Raw genomic sequence first — 25723 nt, 5'->3', positions numbered from 1 at the left:
CCCACATTTTTTTAAAATTTTTAAAATACACAGACAAACGTCCTAGTGGGTGCTTCACATTTGATGTTTGTTCCCTGCGCCGGGAGGTTTCGAACCGTTCTGGCAAGTGGCAGAGCCGTAGTACAGCGTCAAAATGGCTTCTACCCACAACCCACGTTACAAGCAGCATGCTGTTGTTGAATTCTTGTGTGCAGAAACAGAAACCGTGGTGAACACCCATAAACATTTGTTTGCAGTGTTTGGCGATGCTGCAGTTCATAGGAGTACAGTTGGCTGATGAGTTACAGCCTCAGGAAATGCAGAAACACAGCTCCACCATCAGCCAGGCTCCGGACGTCCTGTCACAGCCACTGCTCCAGACTTGCTGCACCGTGCGGATGCCATTATTCGTGCCGACCGACGCATCACAACTCGACAATTGGCTCTACTGTTGTCGGTCATCATTTGAAGTGCGTCTGCAATGATGGAGACTCTCAGATAGTTAAAGAGGTGCTCACGATGGGTTCCACGAATGCTCACAGCGGGCCACAAGATTCAAAGAAAGACCATTTCATCGGAATTGTAGGAGCGTTCAGAAAGCGACGGAGACACACTTCTGTCATGGATCGTTACGGGGGACGAAAGCTGGATGCACCACTTTGCGCCGGAAACAAAAAGGCAGTCCATGGAGTGCCTTCATCCTCATTCACCACAAAAGAGAAAAATCAAAACAACCATCATTGCTGGAAGAGTCATGGTGACAGTCTTCTTAGATTCTGATGATGTTACTCTCGTGGATGTGATTCCAAGACGGTTAACCATCAATTCAGAGGCGTACGTGAAGACTTCGAATAAATTCCAGAACCGTTTTGGATGTGTTCGATCGGACAAGAATTCGGTATAAACCTTGCTCCAACACGATAATGCACGCCCACAAACAAGTGTGAAAACCCGGGAACACATCGCCCCATTGGGTTGGAAATCATTGCGTCATCCGCCCTACAGTCCAGACCTTGCACCCTCGGACTTGCATCTCTTTGGGCCGCCTAAAGACTCTGTATGGGGAACACTCTGAAGATGACGAGAGTGTCAGTCAAGCAGTGAAAGCATGGCTACGCCTACAGGACAAGGGCTGTTAATAGCAGGGAGTAGATGCTCTTCCACAACGATGGCGTGCAGCCATAGAACGTGATGGAGACTATGTAGAAAAGTAGGACCTGGACAAGACAAGTTCATGTACAGGGTGACTATAATTAAAGTTAAACTTTCAAACCGCTGCAGAAATAACACCACTGGTCAGAATAAAATCAAATTGCAACGGAGAAAGGGGAAAACCTATTGTAGAAGAAAAATAAATACTTACAGAATGTAGCAATAGATGGCGCTGTAAGCGTCATAGTTTAATAGAGGTCGACTACAAATGAATCACACAACAAAGCCTAAGGTGTACGTTTGACGTCAAACAAACTGTACTACTCAATGTGCATGGGTGTATAGGTGTCTTACTATTAATTACGTAAGCCCATCCATCATGACAAGGTCATATCACATGGATTGAGAAAAATCAGTTTTTAATTGTTCTGAGGGACAATAACCGCTTAAACAGCATCAATCATAATGAAATCGGATTATTAATTTCCTTGTGACTGGTGCAAAACGTGTTCAATATGCTGTCCACCGTTTCAGTTGAAATGGAGAAACAGCATGTTCCACAACTGTTCAAAGTGTTTCCGGGGTCACGTTCAAAACGTGTTGCGCAATGCGTGCCTTCAGTGCAGCTAAGTTTGCAGTCGGAACACTGAACGTAACATCTTTCAGACAGCCGCACAGCCAGAAATCACACGGATCAAGATCAGGTGATAGAGACGGCCAGGCTGTAGGGAAATGGCGGCTGATAATTCTAGCATTACCGAAATGGCGCTTCAGCAGCTGCATAATAGGATTTTCAGTGTGTGGAGGTGCGCCATCTTGCATATGATTACATCCACACATCCACGCTGTTGGAGAGCTGGAATGAAGTGGTTGCGCGAAAGACACTCATAGCGCTTACCAGTGACGGTACAGGTGACAGGACCGGGAGCAGCTGTCTCTTACAAAAATTATGGCCCTATGAAAAACGATGCCGTAAACCCGCACCACACAGAGACCTTTTCAGGATGAAGTGGTACTGGTTGGTTTGCGTGTGGATTTTCCGTTGCCCATATTCGACAATTCTGCGTACTGACATATCCCGTCTGATAAAAGTGGGCTTCGTCTGTCCACAAAATCTTCCACGGTCAATCATTGACCACTTCTGTGCGAGCAAGAAATTCCAACAGGAAGCAACTCGGGCACATGGGAAATTCTGAATGGATAGCAAAGAAGAATGTTTGGTAGGATTTTACGCACCGTGCTCACGGGTACGCCCAACGTTCGGCCAGTTCTCCGTGCACCACACGTTTGCACTCCACCACTCGCCTCCTCCTGCACTGCTGTGGCTTCTGCAGAGCGACGTGTGCACAGCCATCATTCTTGTAATGCAGCTTTACGAGCAGGGCGCGATCCTCCATTGAGACAGTCACGGCGAACGTTGCAGACGCGAAAGGAGGAAAAGCCGTGTACCCGGCGTGTTTATACCAACTTCACTGGGTCGTGCACATGGCAGGTGTTTTCAAATGGTTCAAATGGTTCTGAGCACTATGGGACTCAACTGCTGAGGTCATTAGTCCCCTAGAACTTAGAACTAGTTAAACCTAACTAACCTAATGACATCACAAACATCCATGCCCGAGGCAGGATTCGAACCTGCGACCGTAGCGGTCTCGCGGTTCCAGGCTGCAGCGCCTTTAACCGCACGGCCACTTCGGCCGGCCGGTGTTTTCATTTACGTATTCTGACACATACAGCGCCATCTACTGATCAATCTTCACAAATTTTTTTTTCTTCTGCCGTACGTTTCCCTCCTTCTCCGATAATATTCCGTTGCAAATTGACGTAATTGTGACCAGAGGTGTTATTTCTACAGCGTTTTGAAAGTTTAATTATGATCTCACTGTTAGTGTCAACAAATTCTGACTGTTAACAGCAAATATGTTGCGAGAAAAGAAATGTAGGGCATTACTTATTGAACGACCCTCGTACGGTTGAATAAATGGCCTCTAGCATAGAAACCATACACTTCCGGGCATAAGTTAATTGGACCTTTTCTGATCTGTATCCTCTCTTCAGTCAATCCCTAGAGCTTGTACATGGTGCAGAAATCATCCTATATATTAGTGAAGATGAAGCACCAACGTATTGTTTTGTCAGCACTTGGTTTCGTTGTGTCGATACGAGTGCTGGAAGACCCCTTGCAATGTATTGTTTGTGCCCGGCAGGGCCCGTACGCTTTGAAGACCGTGGACTTTGGCGCCTGCGACGACGGGGAATACCCGGGGATGCTGGTGAACGTGTCGCTGATCTTGGACGAGGCTGCCAACGAGACGGCCTACACGGGGGAGTTCACCACCACCTACGACTACCTGGCGGACGACTGCGAGGTGAGCGCTCGGCGGCAGCGTCGCTCAGCTCTGGATCACAAACGTGTTGTCCGATGTAAGGGGCGATTAGGCTAAGCTCTGCACCTCAGCTGCTTCCGAAGCCGTTTACAATGTCGTAATATCGTTTCCACTGGGTGAACTGTGAGGAAGCACTCACTAAGTCGCACTTGGCGTTTTTTCATTGCTAATTACTTACAGAGAACACAACGGCCTCGCCGCAGTGGTAGCACCGCTTCCCGTCACATCACCGAAGTTAAGCGCTGTCGGGCTGGGCTAGCACTTGTATGGGTGACCATCCGGTCTACCGAACGCTTTTGGCAAGCGGGGTCCACTCGGCCCTTTCGAGGCCAATTGAGGAGGTACTTGAATCAGAAGCAGCGGTTCCGGTCCCTTAATCTGGCATACGGCCTGGAGAGCTGCGTTCTGACTACATGGTCCTGCATATCCGCTTACAGTGAGGCCTGTTGGCCGAGGATGACACGGCGACCGGTCGGTACCGTTGGGGCTTTATGACCAGTTCGGGCAGAGTTTAGTTTAATTACAGAGAAATAGATATCGACGTTGTTTCCTTTTCTTTTTAATGCAACTGTAGCAATTTATCCAGGTAGAATCGCTGTTGCACGACGACGTTGCACTCTTCGGAATCCCGTTACTATTTTGGGAGTAGTTACAACACCTATGTGGTTTGATCTTGAAGTGGTTTGCCGTCTTAACGCGGAACTCGTAATTTCTTAGCCAAATAAGAAATACGTCAGGTCTGATAAAGACGAAACAAAGTTTATAGAAAGTCGTCTTCAATACACCATGAGCTCCCTTAGAACTATTTCATTTCCCAAAATCGGTTTTCCGGTTAATAACACATCACCAGTGGCATTTGATACACAGGAACAAACGATTGTTTGTTGTATTTATATGTTTTGATGATGCCATTACGGTTTCACCTTATTTTATCTGTACATTCCCAGTTTGTATCACAGTATATCGTGATAGGAAGTACTGCATTGTTTTGAAAGATAGACTGCCCACTAGTCATTACTGATTGAAATCGGTAACCGTCGAAAGACTTTATATCGTGGTCAAAGACTGGAATAAAAAACATTTGACAGTACCTCGATCACTGTTTATATTCGTGACTATGTAGTAGCTTGTGAAACTTCCTTCTGTGTTACCTATATAGAGACCAATCTAGTCATTTATATTTTTCAAATGTGCAAATGTGTGTGAAATGTTATGAGACTTAACTGCTAAGGTCATCAGTCCCTAAGCTTACACACTACTTAACCTAAATTATTCTAAGGACAAACACCCATGCCCGAGGGAGGACTCGAACCTCCGCCGGGATCTGCCGTACAGTCCGTGACTGCAGCCCCTAGACCGCTCGGCTAATCCCGCGCGGAATTTATACTATTGTTCATCCTTTTCAGCAACTGTTTTAGAATGCCGAATCGAAGAAATAACACACTAGTTGCGCTAAAAATTGTTTTTTAAGGCAACTGGTGTGCTGTTTCTTCACATTGAAAATCTTGTCATTCAATTCACACCGCAAACATCCCCCTCCCCTCCTCCTGGTCCTATCGGACATACTTCTTCTCGTGTACCACATATGCTTGCTTCACACAGTCAAAGACAATGCATGACCGCGCGCTGCTGCACGAACACGTGCCTTTTTGGTGGCAGTGCTGTGAACCAATGCCAACCACCACAGATGAACTTTGGAACCAGGTGAATAAGCATGATGCCTATACCACAGGACGCCATTCGCGGGTTGAGCATGTCGATGCCATCACACATGGAAGAAGGAATCAGGCCCCATCGTAGTCCCTGTGGCTACTAGGCAACAGGATGCATGCTGAACCGAGGTGACTGGAGTGTTTATCATCTATGCAGGTCATAATAATTAAAGTAGATGTCCTGTGAATGTGAATGTACTTTCTCTAGTCGTTCAAGGTGTTCTGTTTATTCTGATCATGAGAATGTTTCAATGGCAACTTAAATATTTTGTTTGGAGAACACTTTCTATCCCAAAGCAAACTTTTTCACACAGGGATTCTCAAAATTGATATATTTGTCTGTAATGCAGATCATGCTGGTATCGTTATTGCACACTATTGCTCTATTTCGTATTACTATACTGAAGTCCGCCCCCAGTAACTGGGTGGTCAGCGTGACAGAATGTCAATCCTAAAGGCCTGCGTTCGATCTCCAGCTGGATCGGAGATGTTCTCAGCTCAAGGAGTGGTTGTTGTGTTGTGCTGACCATCATAATTTCATCCCCATCGATGCGCAAGTCGCCGAAGTGCCATCAGATCGAAAGAGTTGTACCCGGCGAACGGTGTACCCGACGGGAGGCCCTAGCCACACGACATTTATTTTACTATAGTACAATATTGCTTAACTTTAGTTCATCTATTTTATTTCACGTAAATAATATGTCTGTCTTAGCTTCGTTCTGTATACCAGTTGACTCATATCTGTTGGACCCAATGAATACCGTTCGTGGGTCTTAATATAACACGAGGAAGCAGTCTGTTACCCTTTCTCGTAGGTATTTACCACGGTGAAGCAACCCTATCAGTCATCTTCTAATGTAGTTCGATGTTAATAGATTTTTCTCTTCAGCAGCTAACAAATATTCAAGTCAGCTAACAAAAGGCTTAGAATGATTGAAAAGTATTACTTTACAGAGTGAAATACGTTTTCCTTCCAACTTAGTTAGGATATCTGAGAATTATCTATTACATATCTCCTTTCTGATGAATGTCTGCAGACAACGGAAACTGCACAATAGTAGACACCTTTCCCTTCCTTGGTTTAAGAAAGTATAATCGAAATGGAAATCTTTTCTCTTCGCTTAGAGATTGATACAACAATTTCTTTAAACCTACTATTTGCTTTCTCCCTGTACGCAATCTGGCGTGCCTTTGAAAGAGCTGAAAATGTTTGCACTTGATCCCATTTAATTTCCTCTAAAATTGTCTGCAAGTGAGCTGCACTGAGAAAGTTTTCGTGAACAGTTCTCTGATGATTTTCTGTGGTGTCGTTGCAGATGGAGATCACCGTTTACAAGTGGGGCAGTACTGGTGGATGGCTTAAATTTTACGACCTGACCTTCACCAAACCATTCGACTACTTGCTGACTAACTTCCCGGCCGCCTTTGAGTACATCTGGTACCCCATGGGCATCAACAAGAAGCCTGTGCCTCCGGCAAGTATCCAATCACTACTCTGGACGGAGCGTGTCTTCAGAAGCGTGGATGACAAACTGCATGCAAAATATCCATTAAAGTGATACTTAGAAGGCTGCTATTCAAACTGGAACATCTATAACAGCTCCATATAGTTTTATTTAATGTCATGCTTTGTGAAACTCGTTTACGATGACTTTGAGGAACGGCAATAAGAAAAGGAATATGTTCGAAATTAATCAGGTTGACGCCTTTCTGGCGTTAAGCACCTCCCCTGCAAATTATCAGATCCTAAAACTGAAACTGGAGGCAGACGCTAATGTGTAAGGAAAACGTTGTCAGTTTGAACTAGAGATATGAACAGAGAAAAACACATTACTCGTACCAGCTGAAGTTTATGGATACTTTCTTGCATGGAATGTAACAAAACTCCTTTCGTGAGAGTTTAGTTTAATTACTTTCATGTTCTGTGCACTGTAATTTCGACCTCTCGCTACGATGTGGAGAGAGTCACTTTTGCAGCTGTAATGCATGTTCTCGCCGAGAAACAAGACAACTTGCTGACAATTTGTGCGGTTGTCTTCTTAACTGTCTCAATACACTTTTTTTGTATTGTCCATCTCCCACCCATCTCTCTAAAACAACACGCACGTGCCCACGCACACACACACACACACACACACACACACACACACACACACACACAAGGATTATTAACAACTCAAGCAGATACGATTACAGACAGCGTTTGACGTTAATTTTATTTAGTATAAAATTCTTTACATTACTGGCTATGACGTCAAAGACCTCATTCCTTTCTGTAGTACAGTATGGATTAGTGGTGGGTAGTGTAAGTCATTTCTCCTTCTATAACTCAATTTATGAAGGGTGCTGTTGTTTCTGAACGTGATTTATTACGGAAAAAAACTTGATAAAGTAATAAATGTGCTCTGAGTCTTGTGCTGGTGTGCCGAAATCAACCGTAGAAAGACCTGCCTCCGAGATGGCCACTTTTCCTGAGAATACGTATCACGTATGTCTGGGAAACGCCTTTCTATAATACCACTGGTCGTGTTTTTCTTGACAATTGTGCACGATCTTGTTCAGCAAGACTGAAGACTTCTTTTCTTTACCCCTACGAAGATTTTAAGGACATTTTTTTATTGGAATGTCAACAATTTGTTACCTGAAGACAGCACTGTAATGTCATGAAACCAGTCGCGATTAGTAAACCATTTTGACGCATCTGCTGCCGTTTTCATCGTTCGAAATGCATCATTACAGCTGTTGCTACCCCTCATACCAAGTGATTTGTCACGTGTTATACTACCTACAGAAAAGGGCCCTCATTAAATTGTCCACTTACAATGTATGAATATTTACCCACAAAAGATTTAATTTAACGTTACCTGACGTCATGTCAAGAAGACGCTAATACAGGTCAGACTTACCTTCAGCCCCGGATCTACGATATTTTGGGACCAGAGCAAAGACGTGATAGTGGCGGCTTCCCGCCCCCCACCCTCCCCCTCGAGAGTTTGAGATAGGCCGCCAGAAATTTAAAAAAAAAATCGAATTTTAAAAAATATGTTCATTTCGTAACGCACATCTTTTTGAAGAGCATGATATATAAAACATATATATTCGGCGAAATGTAAAACACCTTATTTGGTCTGAAGTGTGCCACAGTGCAGTGCCACAACTTCATCGCAATAAAGACAAGAGAGAAGCAGGACACTACACATTTCATCAATCCTTAGGTCCAAGCATTTTTCTCTCTTATCTTGCTATAGCTTTCACGGCGTGCTTTCCTTTCTGCGAAACAATCTATACATATAAAAAAAAATTGCATCACCTTCGGTTCGCAGAGTTCCGGAACCTGTACAGAAAATTGGAATAGAGATCAACGTAAACATCATTTCCGTCGTTTTTATTGCTCATGAAAACCATACATTGCATCACCATACAGCGAGACCTTCAGAGGTGGTGGTCCCGACTGCTGTACACACCGATACCTGTAATACCCAGCAGCATGTCCACTTGCATTGATGCATGCCTGTATTCTTCGTAGCATACTATCCACAAGGATAGGCAATCTTGGTCCAGATTGTCCCACTCCTCAACGGTGATTCGGCGTAAATCCCTCAGAGTGGTTGGTGTGTGACGTCGTTCATAAACAGCACTTTTCAATGTATCCCAGGCATGTTCGATGGGGTTCATGTCGTTATCCTGAAGGAAGTCATTCACAAGATGTGCACGATGGGGGCGCGAATTGACGTTCATGAAGACGAATGCCTCGCCAATATGGTACGGATTTGGTTGCGCTATCGGTCGGAGAAGGGCATTCAAGTATTGTACAGCCGTTAGGGCGCATTCCATGACCACCAGCGGCGTACGTCGGCCCCATATAATGCCACGCCAAAACAGCAGGGAACCTCCACCTTGCTGCACTCGCTCGACAGTGTGTCTAAAGCATTCAGCCTGACCAGGCTGCCTCCAAACACATCTCTGGCGATTGTCTGGTTGAAGGCATATGCGACACTCATCGGTGAAGAGAACGTGACGCCAGTACTGAGCTGTCCATTTGGCATGTTGTTGGGCCCATCTGTGCCGCACTGCATGGTGTTGTGGTTGCAAAGATGGACCTCGCCATGGACGTCAGGAGGGAAGTTGCGCATCATGCAGCCTGTTGCGCACAGTTTGAGTCGTAACACGACGTCCTGTGGCTGCAGGAAAAGAATTATTCAACATGGTGGCGTTGCCTTCCTCCGAGCCATAATCCGTAGGTAGAAGTCATCCACTGCAGTAGTAGCCCTTGGGCGTCCTGAGCGAGGCATGTCATCGACAGGTCGTCTGTACATCCTCCATGTCCGAACAGGATCGCTTTAGTTCACTCCGAGACGCCTGGACACTTGCCTTCCTGGCACAAAGTAACAATGTGGACGCGGTCTAACCGCGGTATTGGCCGTCTAGGCATGGTTGAACTACAGACAACACGAGCCGTTTACCTCCTTCCTGGTGGAATGACAGTAACTTATCGGCTATCAGACCCCTTCCTTCTAATAGGCGTTGCTCATGCATGATTGTTTACATCTTTGGGAGGGTTTAGTGACATTTGTGAACAGTCAGAGGGACTGTGTCTGTGATACAATAGCCACAGTCAACGTCTATCTTCAGGAGTTCTGGGACCCGGGCTGATGGAAAACTTTTTTTGATATGTGTATTACGTCATCAAAGTTCGTGAAACGTTTTGCTACATGAAAAATTAAAATGGTGTTGCCTAACACTGAAAAAGCTGTTAATACGAGTAGTACCCAAGACTGGCGGGGTTTCTCGATTTGATTACGTCTATTTTGTCACTGTCTGCTAGATAAAACGAAACGCGTCTTTCTAATATTGCAGCAGTTGTAACACTCGCCAAATAGTCGAGACTGTTTTGTCACAAATGGTTATGTTTATCTACCTTATTTATATAAATAACACGACAGAATATAACTCACAAAGTACGCATGTCAAATGCCTATTAGGCTTACTACAAGCAAAAATTTTATGTTAGGAGTTTCACTTCGCGTTCATAAGCTCCAATTTCTCAAGCATGAGATCGAGAAGTAGTAGTAGTACGAAATTTTTGTATAAATTTGAGATCGTCATATTCTTTCATATAATTTGTGTGATGTTCTCGTTTTTTCTCCTTACTCGTTCTAACAAGCAATCTTATCATCACTAATTCTGTAACTATTCCTGCCATTTTAAAAACTTGTTCTCCAGTTGACTTCACTAACCCAGCCAGTATTCTGTTTAGTTATCCCGCGTCCATTCTCCGGTTAGGCGTTTTTTACATGTGCGTGAAAAGCATTTTCCGCGCTATTCCGAGAATAGAATTAAGCTGCTGCTAACCGGAGACTGTACCGCTGGCCGTTAGTAGTGTATCAATCTAAGAAAAATTTCCTCTCAGAATTTCATTTTCTGGGATACATTGGGGAAATAATATGTAATTTTCATTACCTGATGTTGCTGTTAGTCTCTTATTTCCACTCTGGTTGTCTGAATCTATGGACTTCGCTAAAAGTTAAAATAAGGCTTATCATTCGCACACCTAATGAACCACATAAAAAAACAGCGATTGGTATTCATTCACCCGTTCTCATTTATTGGGATCGGCTCATACAGCCCCATCCCCCTTTGTCTGCGGGAAAGTTATTAACTTCTGGATGCGACGGGGATTCCCCTAGCAGAGACATCACGTACTGTATGCACGCGTTGAGTCAACTTATGATACGTTCAGAAATGAACTTAGAATGTTCGGAAATCAATAGGGATATGTTTCAGAATCATATGAATAATCGATACGTGGGCTGTCGCTTTGTAAAACAAGGTTTTTTCTTCAATAATATGAATTTGGCGCCCCTTGAAATTGCCGTCCTGGACAAATAACCCAGTACCCAGTCCCCCCCCCCCCTCCCCGCCCTTCTTACGTTGGCTTCTCGCTTCAGTACTTCTCCACCCTAAGATTGAAAATGTTGAATAATAGAATAACAGTGAATGGAAACTCAGTGACGATAACCTGCTGCGAATATCCTGATGTAAACTTACCTCCTACAACCGGAAAAATTCGTACAAAATCCCTGCTAGTAATCTTGTGCTCAATAAATGAGTGTCGATCGCGCAGGCAACTCTCAGTGAATCAACACGTTTGCTGAAGGCAAAATGATCCTGGGAGAGTACGCAGTAGTGTGTAGCTCGTGCAGTACATGACCACCTGGCTTGATAAATAGATTCGTTAAATGAACGCTATCAGTTTAATAATGGCAAGGAGCGTAAATAAATTCAAAAAGATCGTATTAGAGTCACTGATTACTTCAACTGGAAAGACAGCTTATACGAGGGGCGTTCAGTGAATAATGGATTCTATTTTGTACGGTCAGTTTCGATTGAAAAAATGCAGAATTTGTCACGGAATATTCCCTCTTCAGTCCCTACGGTTTCATGAAGCTTCGGTGGGTGGTAGCAGTATATGTAACATTCAAAACGGCGTTTGCCAGAGCAGAGCTGTCATTGAGTATCTTTTGGTGGGAAACCAGAGCACCGCAAATATTCGTAGGCACTTGCCGAATGTCTATGGAGAACTGGCGTTGAACAAAAGCACGATGAGTCGTTGGACGAGGCGCCAGTCATCACTGCAAAAAGGTCACGCAGACCTGTCCGATATCCCACATGGCAGCCGGCCGCACACTTTTGTAACTCCTGCAGAGTGTCATCGCAACAAAAATTCAAACGATATTCTTTATCTCCGTGACAAGCAAAGTGTCACTCTAGTCAGCGTATCAGAGAGGAGCTCCCAAAACTTCATTGGACTGTTCTTGCTCGTCCACCCTACAGCCTGGATCTCGCATCTTCCACCTGTTTGGTCCAATAATGGATACACTCCATGAGAAGCAGTACGTGGATGATTGCGAGCTTAGTGATGAAGCAAGGTGTTGGCTCTGACGTCGACCATTAGAGTGGTGCTATGTGGACCTACAGGCCGTCCCACTAAGGTGGCGTAACAGCGTCAGACTGAACAGAGATTATGTAGAAAAGTTTTTGTAGCGAAAAGAGTTGCGCATAATTGGTGTACTGGAATATTGACAAAAGCAGTGTGCTTTCAGAAAAAAAAGTCTTGCATTACGTACTGAATGACCCTCGTAGTACTGGATGTGGCGCAGGTACTTCCTTACCGTAAAAAAAATCACGAAGCAGAAAGTATTGAAGATGTCAGTTTAATTCTCTTTTCTTTACATTTCTTTTTTTATCCTGGCGGTGGCCTCCGCCCTCCTCAGTGCATCTGGAGAGTCGAAATCGAAGTTTCGTTTCAGCATCCAGCAATTCTATATGTTGGCATTAGCAGCACGAATATGGTTCTGCAGTTTACACAGGGTCTGTGGCCGATTGGTGTACACCAAGGGTTTTAGATAGTTCCATAAGACAGCGCCAAGTCGCAGCGGGCTAAACGTGGCCAGCGTTCTGGCGACTGCAGATCGCCCTTCAAAGACGTGAAATGGTCGGGGAAATGTTCGCGAACGATTGTCACTGACGTCCATTCTGTGTGATCTGTGGCGCCTTCTTGTTGGAATCAGACATCCCCAACACACATTTCTTTAAGTTCTGGAAGAGTAGCTGTCTGAATCATCTGGTCATAACGCTCAAAAGAGACCGTAACTGCCCTACCATTCTCTTCGAAAAACCAAGGGCCAATAATGTCAGTTTTTGAAATGGCTCTGAGCACTATGGGACTCAACTGCTGTGGTTATCAGTCCCCTAGAACTTAGAACTACTTAAACCTAACTAACCTAAGGACATCACACACATCCACGCCCGAGGCAGGATTCGAACCTGCGACCGTAGCAGTCCCACGGTTCCGGACTGCGCGCCTAGAACCGCGAGACCACCGCGGCCGGCTCAGTTTTTGATAATGCTCACCAGACAGTCACACGTTCCGTAGGCATGGGCTCCTCATGAATTTCTTGGGTTTTCGTGCCACTCCAGTATCGCATGTGTTGTTGATTCACGCATCCAGGGAAATGAAAATGTGCCTCGACGCTGGAGAAGACGAGGCTGTCACGAGGCAGGTTTTAGATCAAGGCTTCACAAGTGGTTTTCTGTGAAGCGAGAATGTGTGTCGTAAGTGTGTACACTAGTCTCAGTGTGTATGCAAGAGTTTTTAAGCCCTCATGGAGATTTCGTCTCGCTGTGCGATCAGGAACAGCAGCAGCAGCTTCACGTTTCCGTGCGCGTAGCCTGGGGAGGTTGAAAATCGCCAGTTCTTGAAGATCCTGGTTTCTTACCCTGTATCGACAAACACGTACACGCACACAACTCGATTTTCGATCAGGAACGCAACCTGCAGGCGAGATATTAAACCATTCCCTGAACCCTCACTAGGCTGTGATGACAGACTGGCCATTGGAAAAGAATGATATTGCAGTGCCTGTATAGTTCAGAAGTAGGACGCGATCTTCTTAGGGACGAGCACTCTTGCGTGACTAAGGAACGTTACATCGTACTTCTGAACGACACAGGCTTTTCCTTTTTTTTTCCCTTTATTGTTATTTTGACACCTTATACGAAGGTAGGCCGGCAGCGGCAATACTACGCCGCTCTTCGGACATAGATAATACATTTATTACAAGTGGAGACATCGAAAAACGAAACAACACGGCGCATAGACACCAGTAGACACACAAATTTAAAAATACATGAAGTCGGTCACAAGTGTAGCACTCTAGCACTAACAGAGACGACAGAAACGGCGCACGTGAATGAGGGAGCACAAATGACGAAAGACTGAACACTAACACGATGGTACACACAAAACAATGGCGACGATCTCCGGCGCGCGAATGTCCACTTGACGTGTACGAGTCCGGGGACCTGCCAAAAGGGGAAAAGGTGGGGGAGGAGGGAGAGGGGAGGGTGGAGATACCAGTGGCAGAGGAGATGGGAGGGGGAGGAAACAAGGTAGGGGGTAGGGGAAGCCCGGGGAGAGGAGGGGGGCAGGAAGGCAGGAAGGAGAGAAGGGAGATAGGGTTCCCTCAGGAAAAAAACACGGGGTGTGGAAGGGTAGGATCAAAGTTGGTAGGAGGGTTAGTTGCAGGGGATGAGGACATCACCAGGGAGGGGGAGTTGGTGGAAGCCACCCTGGGCGAAGGTATGGAGAGTGGAGAGATAGAGAGCAGGTGGGATGTGGGAATACAGGCACAGCAGTGGACGGGGGTGGGGAAGGATGGCAGAGACGAGCAGGTGAGAGGGATCAAGTTTACGGGAGGTGTAGAGGATCCGTATCGGTTAGAGGAAAAGGAGGAGGTGCGGGAACGGAATGTCATACAAGATCCGCATGGGGGAGGGGAGATGGATGCGCTGGGCGAGGCAGAGCGCATGGCGTTCTAGGATTTGAAGGGATTTCTAAAAGGTTGGAGGGGTGTAGCAGAGGATAGGGCAGATGAGGGATTTCTAGGTGTGGAGGATGGTGCAGGGGGCCAGACCCCATGTGCGGCCAGAAAGGAGCTCGAGGAGACGAAGGCGGTAGCGTGCCTCGGCTTGGATTGTTCAGAGATGGGGGTCCATGAGAGGCGACGATCAAGGGTGACAACAAGGTACTTGAGGGTGGGGGTGATAGGACAGCCAGAAATGATATAGAAGTCGACGAGACGGAAGGAAGGGGTGGCTTTGCCTACAATGATCGCCTGCTTCTTGGAAGGATTGACCTTGAGCAACCACTGGTTGCACCAAATGGTGAACCGGTCAAGATGGGACTGGAGAAGGTGTTGGGAGCGGTGCAGGGTGGGGGCGAGGGCAAGGAAGGCCGTGTCATTGGCGTACTTGAGAAGGTGGACAAGGGGTGGAGGCAGTGGCATGTCTGCCGTATACAGATGGTAGAGAAGAGGGGAGAGGACAGAACCTTGGGGCACACCGGCGGAAGGGTGGAAGGTGCAGGAATCTGTGTTATGGATGCTGACATAGGAAGGACGTTGGGAAAGAAAGGACCCTATCAGACGGACATAGTTGACAGGAAGAGTGAATGTTTGGAACTTGAAGAGGAGATCAGAATGCCATACACGGTCGTAAGCACGCTCAAGGTCGAGGGAGAGGAAGATGGTGAACTGGCGGAAGTTGAGCTGTTCGGAGAGGAGATGAATGAGGTGAAGGAGATGGTCATCGGCAGAGAAGGACGGTCGAAAGCCACAATGGGTAGTGGGAAGGAGGCGGTGCTGGCGGAGATGCTGGTGGATGTGTCGGGTAAAGATGGATTCCAGGACCTTGCTGAAGATCGAGGTAAGGCTGACGGGACAGTAGGAGGAGACAGCAGATGGCAGTTTGTTGGGTTTGAGGAACATCAGGATACAGGAGGTTTTCCACAGCTCGTAGTAGCCGTTGGACAAGACCACATTATATAGGCTGGCCAGGGTGGAGAGGAAGGAGGCGGGAGATTCACGGAGATTGCGATAGGTAACACGATCGTGACCGGGAGCAGTGTTGCGTTTCGTGTGAAGTGTAGTGATGATATACAGAGTGGTGATGTGTGCATTGAGTTCATTGTGTGTAATGTTGTCCAAGTACTGGAAGCCAGGAGCGAGTGGAGGGAAATAGGTGTCCATTCGATCGTGGACATCTGGGAAGATGGAGTAATCGAACTGGGGATCGCCAGTGAGGGTAAAGATATCAGGAAGGTAGGAGGTAAGGTGATTGGTCTTACTAAGGTTGTCAGGGAAGGGTTGGTCATCATGAAGGAGAGGGTGGAAGGGAGGATTTAGATCCGGTAGGGCGGCGGAAGGCAGACCAGTACTTGGACGAGTTGATAGGAAGTATAGCATTAAGACGGGTGCATGTCTGTTGCCAGTCCGGCGTTTCTTAGCCGCGAGCAAGTTTCTGCCTGTTGTAGTTGCCCGTGGCGTCGTAGTGTGTCTGGGTCACACGTGTGAACGAAGGCACGGTTGAGATGGCGGGATTCACGGAGGAGGAAGAGGACGGTCTGTGGGGGTAAAGTGAGATGGTGCGGGTGGATGGCAATGGTAGGGACGTGGGCCTCCATAGCCTCAGGCAAGGTCTGCTGGAGAAAGGAAGCGGCTAGGCTAACATCGTCAGGGTGGTGATAGGCGAGTGGGTGGCTATCGAAACGACACAGGCACTGCAGTATCGTATTTATCTCCCGACAAGGGGCAAGCGACTCTCAAGTGCAATGTCTCCCCCGTAAGGGAATACATCGGGTGGTTATAAATAAACGTTCCCTATCTAACACGTTATAACACGGGAACTAATTACCGTGTGAGTAACAAACTTGGTAGCATTAATGTCCAGAGTATGGGAGGCACGATTTCCATGCGTCACAGCACCACCGTCCTGTTGCAGCTGCGGCCACCAGATGCCGTTACCAGCCGTCGCGATTCGTAGTCTCACACACCTAACCAGTCACAGTGCACCAGTTGACGTGTCGACATGAGCTCGGACAAAAGGAGCAGGACGTTATTGGTGAAGCTCTGTTGTCAAACCAAGAGTAATGTCGCAGCTGCACTTGGAGAATATCGCCGGCCGAATGGATTACGGAAGGGTCCTCTTTCTCTTCCCGCTGTGCAGAGCATGGTGAAGAAGTTCGAATCACCTGGAGAACTGGACGCTGCTCTGGGGAGAGCGGTTGCGCCGCAGGTGGTTGATCGACTCTCTGTCGCTATGGCAGACAACGCTGTGCGCAACTCCCGATCAGCGGGCAGAGCGCGTGCTGTGTCATGGCAGTGGAATATCTCGTGGTCGACTGTTCGGAAGGTGCTTCCTACCATACTCAAACGGTATCCGTACAAGACCCGTATCTAACTTCCTGGCAGATTAAAAGTGTGTGTCCGACCGAGACTCGAACTCGGGACCTTTGCCTTTCGCGGGCATGTGCTCTACCATCTGAGCTACCGAAGCACGACTCACGCCCCGTCCTCACAGCTTTACTTCTGCCAGTACCTCGTCTCCTACCTTCCAAACTTTACAGAAGCTCTCCTGTGAACCTTGCAGAACTAGCACTCCTGAAAGAAAGGATACTGCGGAGACATGGGTTAGCCACAGCCTGGGAGATGTTTCCAGAACGAGAATACCCGCCCTAGAGGAGCGAGACGCCTTGAGCTCAACAGTTTCCATGCAAAATGGGACTCACCGCACGTCGCTCGTGAAGTTCTTCTGCTTCTCAGAAACGCGTTTGGAAACGATCGAATTATCGGCCAGTTGTTTCCAACTGCTTGCGCAGCACAATGATCTGATCTCACTCCCTGTGATTTCCGGTTGTGGGACCACCTGAAGGATAGTGTTTGCAGGTTGAACATTCAGACATGTGCTGATCTGAAGCGCAGCATATGAAGAGAGGTGTCCAGCATACCTACAGACATAGTACGTTCTGCTTGGCAGAATGCAATCCTGAGCTTTCAGACTCTACTGGCCAGTGATGGGCGTGATATTGAGCCCCTTTTGTAATGGTAGTGTTTCAACTGAACAGATTCTGCATTATTTCTCTTCCTGATGTCCTTGACATTAATGCTACCGAGTTTGGTCGTCGTGCACTTATTAGTTTCCGTGTTATAACGTGTTAAATAGGGAAAGTTTATTTATAACCACCCGGTACATTGTAGATGTATGAATGCTGACTGTAGACACGTAGCAGAAGTGAAGGAAGTATGGAAGTTTGGGTCTGGCTGTAAATCGTGCTCACATTGCATAATGGTAAGGCTGCTGCTCGCGATAAGTGGGAAACCCAGGTTCGATTCCCAGTTCGACACAAATTTGCGTTGCCCTCGTTCCATTATACAGCTGATGGTTATCCATGTTCGCAACTGCGAATACGTGTCATGTGTTGGGAAAGTAAGTCGCCCTCTCACGCGCTGCATGATCGCTACTGAACTGACCTCTAAAGTAACTTTAGGTCCTGCCGTTTCGAATGTGCTCAACCTCACACAGCAGGAGGAACGGCCGCCGTATTGCGCACGTTTCAAATAAGGAAATGCCCGCGCCGCACTCTGTACATACAAGCATGGGCACCAATACCTGGGGGCAAGCTGGGTCACGCTCCCTTACCTCTCAGCTAAAGGAAAATATGTAGTGTAGTTAGTCATGAGGTATTTTGTCTGAGTATTACGCAGGTTTTTAACAGGGTTGGACCTGGAACATTTTTGAAGCTATTTACTAATCGCCATTCATCTTCCAAGATATTACAAATACTCCTTATCCGAGGTTTGGACCGACCCTGGAAATTATGTAAAACTGTGTAAAAGAACTTACAAATTTTACATGAACAACCTGAGAGCCTACACTGAGATGACAAAAGAGCTGGGGTGTGCCGACGTGCACATATACGTATGGTGGTAGTACCGCGTACACAAAGTATAAGAGGACAGTGTATTGGCGAGGCTGCCATTTGTACTCAGGTGACACATGTGGAAAAGTTCCCGACCTGATTATGGCCGCACGACGGAAATTAACGGGGTTTGAAGGGGGGTTGGTAGTGGGAGCTACAAGCACGGGACATTCCATTTCGGAAATCGTTAGGAAATTCAATATTCTGACATCCGTAGCGTCAGGAGTGTTACGAAAATACCGAATTTCAGGCATTGCATCTCACCACGGACGAAGGAGTGGCCTATGGCCTTCACTTAACGGCCGAGAGCAGCAGCGTTTGCGTAGTCAGTGCTAACAGACAAGCAACACTGCGTCAAATAAGCGCAGAAATTAATGTAGGAGGTACGCCGAATGTTTTCGTTAGGATCGAGCGGCAAAATTAGGCGTTAATAGGCGATGGCAGCAGACGACCGACGCGAGTGCCTTTGGTAACAGCACGTCATCGCCTCCGGCGCCTCTCTTGGACTCGTGACAGTGTTGGTTGGACCCAAGAGGACTGGAAAACCGTGGCCTCGTCAGATGAGTCTCGATTTCGGTTCGTAAGAGCTGATGTTCGGAATCGAGCGTGGTGCAGACCCTACGAAGCCATGGAACCAAGTTGTCAACAAAGCTCTATTCCAGCTGGAGTTGGCTCCATAATGGTGTGGACTTTATTTACATGGAATGTACTGAATCCTGGTTGTGTTCGGCTACTTGGAGACCATTTGCAGCCATTCACGGGCTTCATGTTCCTAGAGAACGGTGGAATTTTCATGGATGACAGTGAGCTATCTCACCAGGCCACAGCTGTTCACGATTGGTTTGACGAACCTCCTAGACGGTTCTTGCAAATGATTAGGACACCCAGACCACCCGACTTGAATCCCATCGAACATTTGTGGGACATAATCGAGAGGCCAGTTCCTACACTGCCAACACCTTCGCAATTATGGACGGCTATAGAGGCAGCGCGGCTCAGTATTTCTGCAGGGGACTTCCAAAAACTTGTTGAGTCCACGTCACATCAACCTCCTGCTCTACTCCGGGCAAAAGGAGGTCCACAAGATATTAGAAAGTATCCCACGACTTTTGTCACCTTAGTGTGTACCACTTCATAACGAAGAATTTACCCGCAATGTATTCAAGAAACCGACGAAAATACCAAGTCGCTTGTGATTCAGTTGTGCGCTAAAGAGGAAACGTATCCTGGGCTGTCTGAATCGAGACTGGATGCCCCACAGTACAATACATCTGGAACAGAACCTCTCGTAATAGCTCGGTACAGAAGTGAACTGTTTGTCCTCAAATAAAATGCCAAACTGAACTATGCAATGTGTTGGCTCATAAACCATAGTTCATAAACAGAGAATGCGGGAAGCAAGTCTCAGTGCGAAGTCTCACATACAAACCCAGGTGGCAAAGCAGACAGTATCTCTGACTGTATACATCAGACAAGCAACAGATCAAGACAAGAGAAAACCGTTTCTGTCCAATTCTGACACCAGACATTCGGATACCGAGCATTCACATACCATACATTCGGATAACATACGTTCAGATACCAAACTTTTTGATATTGTACGTTCGAATATCGTACATTTGAATACCAAGCATTTGGATGCCATATATTATGATGCTGTACATTCCGATACCATACATTCAGATACCGAACATTTGGACGCGGACATTCGGATACCAAACATTCTGATATTGTACATTCGATTACTGTGCATTTGGATACCAAACATTTGAATATGTTCAGATACTGTACGTTCAAATACTGTACGTTAGGATACCAAACATCTGGATGCCTACGTTTGGATACAAAGCGTTCAGACACCGTACATTTGCATTCCACACATTCGGATACCGAACATTTGGATCCCGTACATTTCAATACCGTATATTTGTATACCATACATTTGGATACTGAACATTTGAATGCGTACATTCGGATACCAAACATTTGGACACCATACATTCAGATTACGAACATTCGGATGCCATACATTCAGATGCTGTGCATTCGGATACCGTACATTTGGATACCATGCATTCAGATACCGTACATTCAGATACTGTACATTCAGATGCCATACATTCAGATACCGTACATTAGGATGCTGAAGATTCAGATACCCAGATACCAAATATTGGGATACTGAACGCGGTGCACTTGCACAGCCTGCACTAACCTGTTAGTGGCCGACACTCAGCTTACTGAAATATGTCGCTTAGACTTCCCTCCTCGGCTGTCTGCACTGCAGATGCAGATCAGTGGGCGAATATTACAATATTAAAAATGCTGGCGAGTTAGTAGATGCAGAAAATGTGAGAAGCTGAAAGTTGACGTATGCTACAGGCGACTTTCAGTATTTAGCAGCGAGATCTCTGCACCATAATTTTTGTGCCTGTCTAGAAGGTTACTATGAACTGCAGTATAAAATGCTTTTGGCGATTCACAGTCGATACCAGTTTGAAATAATTCGCCATTTTATATTTTGTATAATCTCATTTACGTATTGGAAAACAGCATATTCTGTAGAGACAACATTTCGAAGTATAAATGAAGCTCGGCGACCTTATTTTGAGACAGGTGCATCATACTTCTTGCATACATAATCGTTTCTAGTACTATAGAGAATGAGGTAAGGAGTTGTCAGTGGTTTTTTATATCTGTCTGCTGCTGCTGAAAGGTCTGGTAACAACATATTGCAGTCCATCTGGAAATATGCCATTTGACAGTGACATATTGCACACGTGTCTGAAGACACGGTATTTAAACTGAAGAATAAGATTTTAGTACTTTACTTGAGATATTATCAGTTATGAGACAGTGTTTTCTGTTGGGAAAGTTAATGATATTCTCTATTTTATTTCTTTGGCAGAGCATAGAGCAGTTATGATATGCCTGCGTTCATGTGCACTGCTTGCTGCATATATTCTGTTGCTTTATCCCTTGACCTCTGATTATTAAATACGTTTGCTACCTGACTGCTCTCTTATTGGACAGCTGTTTTCTTTGATAAGAAAGTCCTTACAGTCCTGAACTGATTTCCAAGTTCGACTTTTAACAATTGTCCTTATACATTTAATTTATTTATTTGATTTTCTAATTTTCTCATTATCAATTTTCTCTTTTCATTCTTTAATCGCTTCCCTTATGATAGCTCAGTATTGGTTGTTATATGAAATCAATCCTACTTCTCCGTTTGGCATAAACTTTTCAGATAATTTTGTTTTATGTTCATATGATATTTCTATTACTTTTGTAATCCCACACTTTTTTGAGTTTTTATAACGCCACAGCTTCTTGTGTTCTGGCGAAAGCAGCTGTTGAAGTTTGAAACACATCTGTCAGTACATAAAATTTAGTTACTGTGACCTGTCACATTAAACATATGTCTCTGTTGTCTGTTCATTAATTACTCTAACTCTCCCGCACAGCACGACTTCGTTGTAATCTGGTTTGTTATTGACCATGGTAAGTTGTGCATCAGTATTAGAGGCACCATTGATCGTTGGGTAAACATCTGTATCACTGATCAACTACATATATATATTGTATGACAGTGTGCTAGTTTCATGTGTAGTTCTGATGGAAAAATAAACAATAGAACTCAGGTTATAGGTGTTAAGTTACATTCGAAAATATTTAGCAGAGGTTGAAAATACCGCTTCAGCTGTAAATTCCTTTATTTCCACACGACCGGTTTCGACTGCTATAAGCCCATCCTCATGTGTCGTAGCTGTGCTGTGGTCCCCGAGCAACGCGTGTACCAGGCGCGGAGTGCTGCCTATGAGCGTAGAACAGGGAGTAGCGTATAAAGTACTTTACAACTGAAGCGGTATTTTCAACCTCTGCTATAATGCTCAGTTGCGGATGTTCTTCCTACAGGATTGTTTGTCAAAATATTTAGTTTCTTCTCAGTCACTTTGAAATTTTACATCAAGATCCGCACAGAGTACCATTTACTTTCGTTTTATGCTATCTGGCATAGTTATGACCCAAATCGTCTAAGAATTATTATAAATTTCCATGTTTGGATCTATATACTTTAAAAAAGATAAATGACTTTTTCCAATGGTAGCCATCGACGAACAAAGGATTTCATTTCTTGAGGTAAGCATAAACTACTGGTTTCAGTAAACTTTTACTTGATGTCACTTGTAAGCTACATGACAGATTCTTCGCTCTCCATATTTTCCGTTCAGTAATAGACCAATAATTTTGAATCCACTTTGTTTAATATATACTGTATATTCCTGCATTTACGTGATGCTCAGACAGACATAGTGCATCTACAACATGTAAATGGATGAAGCTCCCTAGCGTAGTTTTTTGATCTTCTGGCCTAATGATGCACCTCTGTAAGCTTACTCAAACCAGTTTTTTTAGGAAATAAAATTGATTTATTCAGTAATGTTTCAGTAATGTCTCTGAATGGCTTATCTCTCTCGCATGTAATTGCAGGAATTTTACGGTTGGTGATGGTATCCCATCTCCTAAAATTTGGAGTATGAATTTGGTTAATTTGTATATTCCTCCTACTCTTAACCAATGGCCCACGCCTTGTGTGTTCCCATCTCCTAATTGCAGCAACCGGCAAGACATCAGTGTGACCTTTTTGGAAGTCAACAACAACTCTAGTACTTCCTAGTTAACTCACCTGAAAAGTTTATTCATCTACGGTTGATTATGCCACTCAGAACCTAAACAAAGCCCACGTATACGAGTGATGTAGCTTGTCGGAGTGAACCCTGATACTCTCTCCAGTTATTCGCAAGACTGTTGTCTACATTCCCATTTAGCAATTACCTATCCACCTCTGTCGAAATCCCTATTAAGTGCCTCAGAATCGACTCTTGCCAGGGACAGCACTAAGTTTAAAAATACTTGTGTCCTAGTACCCTGATCCTGGTTTTTCCTGCAGCTGCAGGCCTACACACGTTCCAAGACTGCTATGTAGCAGCAAGTACTTTCTATTACTACCCACCTTAGCTTCCGAAATGACTCTTATCGCCGACCGGAGTGGCCCAGTGGTTAAAGGCGCTACAGTCGGGAACCGCACGACCGCTACGGTCGCAGGTTCGAATCCTGCCTCGGGCATGGATGTGTGTGATGTCCTTAGGTTAGTTAGGTTTAAGTAGTTATAAGTTCTAGGGTACTTATGACCACAGCAGTTGAGTCCCATAGTGGTTCAAATGGTTCAAATGGCTCTGAGCACTATGGGACTCAACTGCTGAGGTCATTAGTCCCCTAGAACTTAGAACTAGTTAAACCTAACTAACCTAAGGACATCACAAACATCCATGCCCGAGGCAGGATTCGAACCTGCGACCGTAGCGGTCTTGCGGTTCCAGACTGCAGCGCCTTTAACCGCACGGCTACTTCGGCCGGCTGTCCCATAGTGCTCAGCGCCATTTCAACCATTTGACTCTTATCAATGGTCTACATCTACATCTACATCTATACTCCGCGAGCCACCTTACGGTGTGTGGTGGAGGGTACTTATTGTACCACTATCTGATCCCCCCTTCCCTGTTCCATTCACGAATTGTGCGTGGGAAGAACGACTGCTTGTAAGTCTCCGTATTTGCTCTAATTTCTCGGATCTTTTCGTTGTGATCATTACGCGAGATATATGTGGGCGGTAGTAATATGTTGCCCATCTCTTCCCGGAATGTGCTCTCTCGTAATTTCGATAATAAACCTCTCCGTATTGCGTAACGCCTTTCTTGAAGTGTCCGCCACTGGAGCTTGTTCAGCATCTCCGTAACGCTCTCGCGCTGACTAAATGTCCCCATGACGAATCGCGCTGCTTTTCGCTGGATCATGTCTATCTCTTCTATTAATCCAACCTGGTAAGGGTCCCATACTGATGAGCAATACTCAAGAATCGGACGAACAAGCGTTTTGTAAGCTACTTCTTTCGTCGATGAGTCACATTTTCTTAGAATTCTTCCTATGAATCTCAACCTGGCGCCTGCTTTTCCCACTATTTGTTTTATGTGATCATTCCACTTCAGATCGCCCCGGATAGTAACTCCTAAGTATTTTACGGTCGTTACCGCTTCCAATGATTTACCACCTATGGCATAATCGTACTGGAATGGATTTCTGCCCCTATGTATGCGCATTATATTACATTTATCTACGTTTAGGGAAAGCTGCCAGCTGTCGCACCATTCATTAATCCTCTGCAGGTCTTCCTGGAGTACGTACGAGTCTTCTGATGTTGCTACTTTCTTGTAGACAACCGTGTCATCTGCAAATAGCCTCACGGAGCTACCGATGTTGTCAACTAAGTCATTTATGTATATTGTAAACAATAAAGGTCCTATCACGCTTCCTTGCGGTACTCCCGAAATTACCTCTACATCTGCAGATTTTGAACCGTTAAGAATGACATGTTGTGTTCTTTCTTCTAGGAAATCCTGAATCCAATCACAAACCTGGTCCGATATTCCGTAAGCTCGTATTTTTTTCACTAAACGTAAGTGCGGAACCGTATCAAATGCCTTCCTGAAGTCCAGGAATACGGCATCAATCTGCTCGCCAGTGTCTACGGCACTGTGAATTTCTTGGGCAAATAGGGCGAGCTTTCACATGATCTCTGTTTGCGGAATCCATGTTGGTTATGATGAAGGAGATTTGTATTATCTAAGAACGTCATAATACGTGAACACAAAACATGTTCCATTATTCTACAACAGATTGACGTAAGCGAAATAGGCCTATAATTATTCGCATCTGATTTATGACCCTTCTTGAAAATGGGAACGACCTGCGGTTTCTTCCAGTCGCTAGGTACTTTACGTTCTTCCAGAGATCTACGATAAATTGCTGATAGAAAGGGGGCAAGTTCTTTAGCATAATCACTGTAGAATCTTAAGGGTATCTCGTCTGGTCCGGATGCTTTTCCGCTACTAAGTGATAGCAGTTGTTTTTCAATTCCGATATCGTTTATTTCAATATTTTCCATTTTGGCGTCCGTGCGACGGCTGAAGTCAGGGACCGTGTTACGATTTTCCGCAGTGAAACAGTTTCGGAACACTGAATTCAGTATTTCTGCCTTTCTTCGGTCGTCCTCTGTTTCGGTGCCATCGTGGTCAACGAGTGACTGAATAGGGGATTTAGATCCGCTTACCGATTTT

At 45.4% G+C, this 25723-nt stretch overlaps 1 protein-coding gene across 1 annotated transcript in view; it reads left to right on the top strand.

Annotated features, from left to right (window-relative positions):
• The window catches only part of LOC126213332 (uncharacterized), a 116530-nt gene that overhangs the window by 30698 nt on the left and 60109 nt on the right, over positions 1-25723 (top strand). The window contains exons 2-3 of the mRNA XM_049941023.1: positions 3336-3497; positions 6544-6702. Coding sequence (XP_049796980.1) covers positions 3336-3497; positions 6544-6702 — 321 coding nt within the window. The remainder of the gene's footprint in view (positions 1-3335; positions 3498-6543; positions 6703-25723) is intronic.

Source organism: Schistocerca nitens, chromosome 11 (assembly GCF_023898315.1).
Source record: "Schistocerca nitens isolate TAMUIC-IGC-003100 chromosome 11, iqSchNite1.1, whole genome shotgun sequence".
In the NCBI taxonomy this organism is placed as follows: Eukaryota; Metazoa; Arthropoda; class Insecta; order Orthoptera; family Acrididae; genus Schistocerca; species Schistocerca nitens.
Note: the sequence above shows the minus strand (reverse complement) of the source record. Positions and strands in the feature narration are given on the sequence as shown.